Genomic DNA, 10,041 nt, shown 5'->3' with positions numbered 1-10,041 from the left:
AGAGTGGCGATGCCCAGGAAGGTAGGTGGCTTGGCAGCACGGGCAGACGGCGGCGGCGTTCGGGCCAGGCAGCTGGTTGTGGAACTCGGGCCGGTAGCCCGACAGCTCTCGTTCTGCCCACGGGCTCAGACGCTCGCCGGCCTCGGGCAGCAGCTGACGATCGGTAAGGGCGCGTTCACACTGAGACATTCGGCGTCTGGAGCGGCGCGGAACCGAGTTCGGCGGCGGCGAGATCCGCCGGAATAGCCCTTTCCGCGCCGATCGGTCTCGGACCGATTTTTGCGGCAGCTGCCGGCGGATTCCCTCGCCGCGGACCAATCGGAGCGCGAGTAGAATTTCTAAGATGGCGGCCGAGTCGCACGCGCGCGTCATGTCGCAGTCGTCAAAGTCGGTCGCGACGTCGGAAATGCTGATAGAATTGGTCCGCAACTACCCTGTACTTTTCGACAAGCGCCACGTCAAGCACAAGGACAACGTGCTGAAAGATGAGCTGTGGAATAAGATCGGCAGTGAACTTGGATTGAGTGGTAAGTGCGTGTTCTATTATCTTCCTAATTTGGTGCTCATATTGCAAGCTCCAGCTGAGGCTTGCGATGCTGCAGCCTTGCGATAATACAGCCTTGCGCTAGGCTATCAGAAAAGCAGAATTGGTTCTGTAGTCATGCCCATAAAAGATCGCAACACATGTTCCCAAACACGCTGGCGAGCACGTTTGTTTTTGTTTGACGGCCGGCCAGCCCAGTGTACAAGCAGGTGCTGCATTCTGGATGCAGCACCTGCTTTCTAGATGTGCGTGGAAGCATTCTGGGTGTGCGTGGAAAAACCACGCACATCCAGAATGCTATTTCGAACACTGAGCGTGTCCGTTCACTATCCCGCGTGTCCATCAGTTGCGCTGCATGCTCTATGGTGGCGAGGAGCACAATTTGAGAAAGCAACTTGATGTGTAGCGGCGCACTACGAATATACACGTTTTGCAGGCGAGTCATAGGGAAACATGAACATATTGTGCACTATTGCACGGTGTTCCGTTATCTGCCGAAAATTTTTTCTTCATTTATTCTGCATGTAAAATACTTTTGAGTGGAAGTGTAATTAGACATTGAACAAGTAGTATTCTACAGCTACATTATTTTTTTGGCACTGAATAAATGCAGATATGAAAAGTGCAGCAAATATTATACCAGTACAAGGAAGTATACTATTTCATATAGAAAAGCCTAAATTCATCTCACCTGTAATTATTATAGTATCAGGTCCACTTGCACATTTCACATTTATTTTTGTTCTCCTTTTTTTGCCACTATCCTGTGGAATCTTTTATTCCCATTCCACATCCCTTTACAGAGTATGCATGCCAGTGATTATACACGTGCCGGTAAAAATCTGTTTTTTCTAATAAAGAGTCTCTTTCACCTGTGAATAGCTAACTATATTTTAAACCATGGCTCAGCCTCTGCACGCATGCGTGTATAAATAAATCAAATGTTTGCAGGAATAGCTGCTCAAAACAAATTCAAGAACCTGAAGGACACTTTCAACAAGCAGCGCAATAAAATCAAAGACTCGATGAGAAGCGGAGCAGGTGCAGCTGATGTACCAACCGTGAAATGGGCACACTTCGAGTCAATGATGTCTCTGATGGGTCCAGTCTTGAAAGAACCAATGTGAGTTCAGCATGACTTTTCTTGGTTATCTTTATTACTTCAATTTCAGTCAATTACATGCAAGAAATGAGCAAAATATATACTAACAACCACAAAGAAAAACAAACAAACGCATGCATCCTGTATACAAGAAGTGCTCCCTATATTACATATGCACTCTTGGCAAACTAATTCAAAATAAAAATTTATATTGAACAAACTGCAATGTAGGAAAAAAATGAGCAACTAGATACCACAATACAATAGCAGTCCACAAATGGTGCTGCATAGTGTTGACAGAGGTAAACATTGTGACCATGTACACTGAAGAAATGATTATAAATAACCATGCAAACGGTTGATAAATAACATATAAATAACCGTTAATCTGAACGCATCTCAATAGTCATGCAGTGACAATTTCAGATCTCCAAAGTAACACGCACTCGATGTGATACCCAAGCTAAATATTTCATAAGTATTTATACGTTGGCAACATCATCAGCTATTACATAACTAAACATAACACTTAATGAGCAACTGCTCTGATAAACTAGAGATGCACAATAATCACTAAAGCTTAGCAAAGTGCTATGGATCTGATGGATGAGAGGTTAGGCATGAAAGGGTTTGGCTAACCTATGCACTCTTGGCAAACTAATTCAAAATAAAAATTTATATTGAACGAACTGCAATGTAGGAAAAAATGGATTGGTGAAGCATAATTAACATGTGTTTATGTCCTCTTTTCAGCATCTGCACAAACATTGACTTCGCGAGTCCTGAACGGTGAGTTGCAAGGGAGCTCTCACAGAGCTTCCAATAAATTTGGCAGTAAAAAGGTGTGTGTTGACCCTTTAAGGATGGAAATAATATTCAGACAACTTGCAAAAAAGCCATGTTTTCTATGCGTGCAAACAAATCTAATGATCACATAAAGGGACATTATGCAAAAAAGTTTGGTCCGAAGGGCTTACTTGAAAAAAATTTTTGTACTGAAGCAAATGGGGGTTTTACTGCTCACCAATGTCACTTCAAATTCACCTGCACTTAAACACTTGAAGCAGATGAGCTCTAACAATCACCACGTTTACTTTTCAGCATTATAACTTGGTCAGCAAGATCTAGCCTGCTATAAAAAAAAACAGTCTCGACGAGCTAGTCTCGTCATTTGTCCTTTTTTACAAAGTATGCGCTTGATGAGTTCAGCTCGTTTTCCATCCTTAAAGTGTAAATGAAGTCGTACGTCAAAAGAACCAAAAACTGCACTCAAATTGCACTGAACACAGTGCAGTGTATTGTGGCTTTAGTACATATTTTCGTCACTGCATGGCACATATTGGAAAAATTCCTCTGAAATTATGTTTTTCTCCAGTTCCACGAAGTAATTTTGCACTGCTTGAAAGCAATCACCAGTGGTCATTTGATACAAACGCTATTCAACAAAGCAGTGAGGAAGCTCAAAATTGTTTCGCATGATTGTTTTTGTCAATGACACATAACACAGAACACCAAACGTGGATCGACCAAGTACGAGCACAGAGGGCAGCACGGAGGTTGCAGAGACACCGCAGCTGGAGGATGCCATTTATGACGCAAGTTCTCAGGATGAGCTTTCAGGGGCAGGGGCATCACCACTCCCGGTAACACCTGCAATTATGGAAACAGACAGGTGAGAGCAATCTTTTCAACCTGAACCTGAAAGTCCCAGAAATTAAATGTAAATTTTCATTTTATATGTTCAGCTTCAGTCAAATATATATGTGGTGACAGCAATTTATTCTGCAGGTCAGTAGACAGTGCAGAGACTGACCAAGATGCAGTGTTTCATGCTGAAAGGCAAGTAGTTGCAGTAGGATTACTGTGAAAGTTTTGATGCATCCATGCTATTCACACTTTGCAATACAACCTGTTTTTGACACCGTATACTTCAATTTTCTCCTCTGGATGAACAGGCCACGGAAGATCCCTAGGATGTCCGCCAGTGATTCTAAGTAAGATAAGAGCGCACATATTTTGACCATCACATGCCTAAAGTATATACCATGTTTCTTTGCAGCTCTGCACCGCCGGTTTCGCATGTGGACATCGCAACAGAGTGTCTTAGTCAATTGCGCGCTGTCAGGACATCGCAATCTACTAGAGAATGTCACGACCTTCCGTACTTTTTCTGCATGTCGCTTGCACAACAATTACGTTTACTCAATACTCATCAGCAAATAGATGCAATTACAGCACTGCAACAAGTGATGTATGAGAAAATTAATGAAGCAAAAGATGCCGTGTCAAATAACTGAAAATTAGCTTCCTGGCTCAACTTTCACACATGCAAGAAGTGTCTTAAGACTATCGAACACTATTTACAGTCGAACCTGGTTATACCGAATTGTTGTCTGTGTCAACCATTTTTAACATCCCCTTGGGAATCCATTGCAAAAGTATGGCACTGTACCATACGCATATTGACACGTATACATGTTTATCTTTCACCGGTGGCCGCTTTCCACTGGCTAACAAATGTTAAACGTTATCGCTCGGTGCAGGACGCGCCTGTATCGGAAGTTTCTAGAACGTTATCGATGCTTCTTTTCGTTGCCTGTTTTCACCGACGCTTATGTTATCTGATCGTGTGACCGACGCGAATTGTCTAGAACTTTCTGGAAGACACGCGGGCATCAGGGATTAAACTGGAACCTTCGTTGACTCAGGTATAAAAGCCGACGCGTCGCGCAGCTGATCAGATCTTCGACGACCGCCAACTGTGTTCGCCGCTTTCGTTGTGCTTTGAGTGTAGCTTGCTTTTGTGGGCACAGGTTCGCCCAATAAAGAATCAGTTTCGTCATACACAGTTTTATGCCTGTTTACTTCAGCGTCACTACTACGTGACAATATCGAATACCCATTCACTGTCACACATGGTGGCAGCTTAGCGGCTATGGCATTCAGTAGCGTACCCAGGATCTCTGCCAGGGGGGGGGGGGGTTGACAGTTTGCCAATACCATATACATAGCACTAACTTCCATTTCTTCACGGGAAATTGTCAAAAAATGCGCTTTTTGTGAGTGTGTAGACGATTGCGCGTCTTACATCTTAGTTGCAGTACTTAAATGCGCAAGGAAAGAAAAGGGGTTAAACAAAAGAGGGGGGTTAAGTCGGCCTAAGGGGGGGTTACAACCCCCGAAACCCCCCCGTTGGTGCGCCACTGATGGCATTGTGCTGTTAAGCACTAGGGCGCCAGTTCGAGTGTTTGTCATGGTGGCTGCAACAAAAACAACCATGTACTTAGATTTAGGTGCGCGTTAAAGAACCCCAGGTGGTCAAAATTAATTTGGAGTCCCCCATTACAATGCGCCTCATTATCATATCCTCCTAAGACCCCTTGTACAATACATTGCAACTCTTTTTCGCAATTCACTGGTTAGTGATTACGCAAAATATTCACTCTGGGTATAAAGTACGGTGCATATGTAGCTATATTTTATATATTTTCATGGAGTGAGCATGCAGAAGAGTGTCGCAGACATGCAGAGTTTTCAAATATGTTTTAGATAGAGTTAGACTTTGAATTATCAATATATTGAGATATTTCCCGATACCCTTAAATTTGGATATATCCGGGTTCGACTGTACTTTAGCAAAAACAGATAATCAAAAGGGCAGGTGATGTGTTTTGCTTGCAGGTGTCATATCCCTCAGCTGGCGCGAGTTTTCTCATGTAGGAACAATTTTAAGTTAGCGCCCCCCCCAAAGACGGAGCATCTATTTTTCTAAGAGCATGGCTGAACGCCTTTCGGAGAGACAGGCTTTGTATGTACATTCAGCACGTTTGAGCTGCCATGAACCAGTACGAGATGTAAATACACCCTGACTGTGACAATAAACCTTTTACTCACCACTGCACAGTGTTCTGTCCTTGATCATGTACTCTTGCCAAGGGATCTTGCCATCAGTGACGAAGTACTTGGCAAGGAGGTCTCGCACTCTGTAGGCCGCTCTAGGAAAAAATTTCACACAACTGTAAATATGCAGGAGTAAAATCAAGAAAGTGCCCTGCGCACAGGAATGAGTTTGCATGCTTTCTGTCAAGTTTTTTTTTACCTTGCTTCTCTGACCTAATAGTGAGAGAAGAATCACTCGTTCAGAAGAAAATCCCCTATTTGGTTTTCAATATTCAATAGTTTGCCTTTGTGAAAATAATGCTATTGATATCAAGCCTTGCAGCAAAGTACTAAGTGTGCACTTGGAATACGTACATTGTATCACCACTAACTAGTCTGTACACCTCTACGAGAAGCGCGTCTTCTTAGTAGCCATTGCAAGGAACTTGCAGCCAGGACAATAGAGACAGCAAAAATTGCTATTGAGTTGCAACACGTTTGCAGTGATTACAAGACACACTGTGTTGTGGTGTGATGTGGCATTGTTGATTGGAATGAGACTGCCACTTCGTATGTCTGCTGATGCACTCATAAAAACTTACAATTCACAGTTCTTATAGGCAGATTCTATTTAATACAATTATCGTATCAACATTTCAACAGACCCCCACTTACACACGTGCCACAAGAGCCATTGTTATTGGCCTTTGTATTGTTAATCCTTAACAAGGGATGAATGTAACTTACATAATTTTTGACAAATGCTAACAGGTGTTATATACGTTTAAGGACACTTTAAAGCAATAAACGTACCACATTAAAGCTTCATTACCTGGTTGAGTGACAGCCTGTGCTACGCAGTGGTGGCAGTGCAGTGTTGCTGCTATCCTCGGCCCTCCAGCTGCCTTCAGTGATGTTTCCTTGCCAGTCTAGGTGGTCAGCTGTTCCAGGAGGGCAGTATGCAGACCGGGAAGTGGGGGACTCCTTGAGCAGGAAGTTGTGCAGAACGACACAAGCAGAGATAATTCTTCTCACGTTGTCATCCTTAGCTTTGAACGGGCGGCGCAGGATGCGCCACTTTTGTGCCATTATGCCGAAGGCATTCTCTATGACCCGACGGGCTCTGCTCAGACGGTAGTTAAATATCCTTTTGCTGTGGGGCTCAGCGAAGTGGCTCGTCAATGCAGAATCGCCTTGGTCACCATGTAACTGCTCCTCCTCCGTGCTAGCAGCCAAAAATGGGTGAAGACCTGCACGACAAGTTATGCACATTTTTAGCCGCAAAGACTTTTCCTGTAACAGCTGTGACAAGATAATGTGCAAGAGCAGTATGTACATCGTGCCTTGCTTCTGTAACATTGTCTTGCTAGTGTATCAAGAAAATGCTTTCTCGGGAAAGAAACGAAGAAGCACACTTCCAAACAAAAGTTTACATATATGTCAACAAAGCGATTCAGGCACCTATAACGAAAAAATTACGATTATGCTAGCAACCGCCAAGTACGTTGTAAATTTCTAGACCAATATGTGCCCGGCTAGTGTAATCCATGTCCACGGGGCAATGCCGTTCTAGCAGGACAAATATGTTGACGAAATTGCATCTTCAAGAACTATGTGATCATCTGATTCAGATAACTCAATGCCCCATTTGACGAATTACCTTCAATCAGCACTAACCCAATAACAATGTGTTCTGAGCAGTTCATTTTTCTGTGAATTCGGTCATTAAACAGCTTTAAATAAGTAACATTAAAACAATGCAGCCCAGTAGGCAAAGAAATGTAAAGGTTACACTTGCTTTTCCGGGGATATGGCCGCATCATGTAGGTCTTTAAGGGAAACGCTTCATCTCCCACCAAGTAGAAGGGAATATTGCCAACGTTGCCAAGCGGTGCATCGGGGGGAAATCCTTGCTTGTTTGAAAGAATGGCCTCTTGTAGCCTACTTCGGCTGAACACTCCACCATCTGAGTCACTCCCGTGGTGTCCTATTTCTACGTACAGAAATCTGAAGATAACAAGAACATTTCTCTGTAAACACTCCACCTACCTGTTAGGTTGACTACAAAGTAGTGGCTTACAAAAAAAAATCCATATTAACAAGCATCAAGGATGCAACTTCACAGCCTACATTACAGTAAGCTGTCCTTTTATATCAAAATGCTTTACACATTTGCAGTAATTCGACATACGAAGACCCCCCCCCCTTACTACCTTTTACTGAAATAATTAACATTTCTGGGGTTTTATGCGCCAAAACCACAATATGATTACAAGGTATGCCATAATGGAGGACTCCGGATTAATGTTGACCTAGCTGGGGCTTTTTAACATACATCTAAATATAAGTAAATGCCTTTTACTGAACAGTTATCAGTACACTGTTAATTAGTACCTCAGACTGAACATAATTGTACTGCATGCTGCTGACCATGATTAATGTTAGCACCAGTAATGCATCGATTATGAGCATGTACCTGTAGCAGGCGTCGCTGATAGCAAGCAGTGATTTACTGAAACAGTTTTTGTAGTTGTAGTCCTCACTTCCTGATTTTGAGGGGCATTCGATGGCAACATGTTTTCCATCGATTGCGCCCACACAGTGGGGCATGTTCCACCGTTCCTCGAAGTCGCTTGCAATCTGAAAGATGAGCATACATGGGATGAGAATTAATGCATATCGCTGTCTTGTGAGCAATAGGCACATTGATGAAAATGACCATTGCAGAGATGACATATAAGTTATATACGTGCAATCACAATAAAAATAGATGTATCAAAAATGTGTGTATTACATGGTGTTTACCTGTAGCCACTCATCTGCACTTGATGGACAGGCAACATATAAAGGTCCAAGGACGTCCCACAGCACCTGGCACACCGACGACACAATGCCACATGCTGTCGAGCGTCCATTTAGGAAACTGAAACAAGACGAGCGGAGAGTTTCCCCTGCAGCCAAGAACCTGTACAAAATAAATACATAAACAAATTCAGAGAGTGTGCACATTTCCGTAGGGGTGCAAGATTAACTAAATGGGAAAATATGCACACTTAAAGGAAGTCGATAACAACATTACAAGGATGTTGCATTGCAGTTGTCTGGCATATTATGTGGCTCGACATAGGTAGCATGTTGCTCAAAACCAATGAAAGCAAAGGAGCATATATGAGTATGTAATGCACGACAAATAGGCCCAGTTTCTCAACGCTACAAACAATAGAAACATAGCGACATAACATTCGTCCTCTGATGCTATAAAGCAACAATAGAGGTTCCTATGCTAAAGAAACACTGCTTCGGAGAAGCATACTTTTAACATTACCTGCTCAACTTAAACGACAGGTATGACATTACCTGTCACCCTTAAAAGCCATTCACTGCGCTAGACAAATTTTCGTTAATTAACGCATTTCCAAGAAGACACGGCGGTAGGGTCACTGATACCACGGGAAAAATCTGAAATGAACGCTTTTTATGTTTCGTTTCACAGAGAACACGAGACGTCCTCGACAGTGACACCTTACCTGACAGTTTGCGCAAGCCGGTGCTCGGGGCTGATTGCTTTCCGGAAATTAGTGTCTTTCTTCCGAATGTGGGGTCCGACAAGCTGCACGAGCGTGTCGAAAGTACGTGGAGGCATCCTTAGGTACCTACGAATACAAAATACATTACGTACAGCCAACACCACATCGAGGTATCCGATTTCCCGTAATTTATTGTTGTCACGAGTAACAATACATTTCAACTTACTCTCGGTAGTACTCCACGTCGCGATCTCGCAGAAGGGGTAGTAGTTTGGTGGCGTGACCAAGCTTTTCGCGCTCTTGCAAAGCAGGACGAACCCACCACCGCCGCTGGCGTCGTCTCTTCTGCGAATGCTTCTCCGCGTCGTGCATCGCCAGAAAAGTGCTTGCCAACAAGCCTAGCAGTACTGCCTCTTCTTGCTCAGTGTTCATTGTCGTTGCTTGCAGCGACGAGGCGCAAAATAAACAACGCGAACTCTACGCGAGCGGAGATAACTGCGCAGTTTCGAGGCTGCGGGCACATCCGGTATATCCCGCGCTTGTTTGGAGGTTAGCGCTTTACACCGCAGATGGCGCTGTATCGCGTTCCGGTGGCGCGGAGGGCAAGCAGTGTGAACGGCGCGAATTTCGGCGGCAGGAGAATTCCGTTCGCTGTAGACGCCGGATTCCCCAGTGTGAACGTGCCCTAAGAGTGGCGACGCCCAGGAACGTGTTGGCAGGAGGCCCCGGCTGGGTGAAGTCCTGGTGGCTCGGGTGCGGAACCCGACGGTTGTCTTCAACTGCCGATCCGGTGGCCGACCTTCTCCTGGTGTCGCTTCTGGAAATCTTCTCCCTACTGCCAGCGCAGCTCGTTTTTCTGCCGCTCTGTCCGATTTGTCATTAGTTCACTGGCTGCTTCAGGCTTCGTGGTCTTTTGCGATTGGATGCCTTTTTCTTTGTTTTGTTTATTGCGCCGCGTGTTCACGCGCCGGACGGTCTTCGGCGTCGTC

General features: G+C 44.2%; 1 protein-coding gene across 1 annotated transcript; it reads right to left on the bottom strand.

Moving 5' to 3' along the window:
• Positions 1–2,422: 2,422 nt before the first annotated feature.
• Positions 2,423–9,607, bottom strand: LOC119455712 (uncharacterized). Its single transcript, XM_037717137.2, has 8 exons — positions 9,279–9,607; positions 9,053–9,178; positions 8,331–8,490; positions 8,002–8,165; positions 7,324–7,532; positions 6,358–6,775; positions 5,541–5,641; positions 2,423–3,296 (listed from the first exon to the last, which is right to left on the bottom strand). Exons 1-8 carry the CDS (start codon positions 9,482–9,484, stop codon positions 3,250–3,252), a joined length of 1,431 nt encoding a protein of 476 aa, XP_037573065.1. The 5' UTR covers positions 9,485–9,607; the 3' UTR covers positions 2,423–3,249.
• Between the last annotated feature and the right edge of the window lie 434 nt (positions 9,608–10,041).

Source organism: Dermacentor silvarum, chromosome 6, assembly GCF_013339745.2.
Source record: "Dermacentor silvarum isolate Dsil-2018 chromosome 6, BIME_Dsil_1.4, whole genome shotgun sequence".
NCBI classification, from domain to species: domain Eukaryota; kingdom Metazoa; phylum Arthropoda; class Arachnida; order Ixodida; family Ixodidae; genus Dermacentor; species Dermacentor silvarum.
The sequence above is the reverse complement of the archived record's forward strand: the minus strand, read 5'-3'. Positions and strand labels throughout refer to the sequence as shown.

Excerpts from the sequence above, each read along its gene's own strand:
- LOC119455712 (XM_037717137.2), bottom strand. The coding sequence starts at position 9,484 with ATGAACACTGAGCAAGAAGAGGCAGTACTGCTAGGCTTGTTGGCAAGC. Across the intron at positions 8,491-9,052 it reads CGGCTTGCGCAAACTGTCAG|GTTCTTGGCTGCAGGGGAAA; the intron begins GTAAGGTGTCAC and ends TATTTTGTACAG. Across the intron at positions 6,776-7,323 it reads GCGGCCATATCCCCGGAAAA|GTCTTCACCCATTTTTGGCT; the intron begins GCAAGTGTAACC and ends CTTGTCGTGCAG.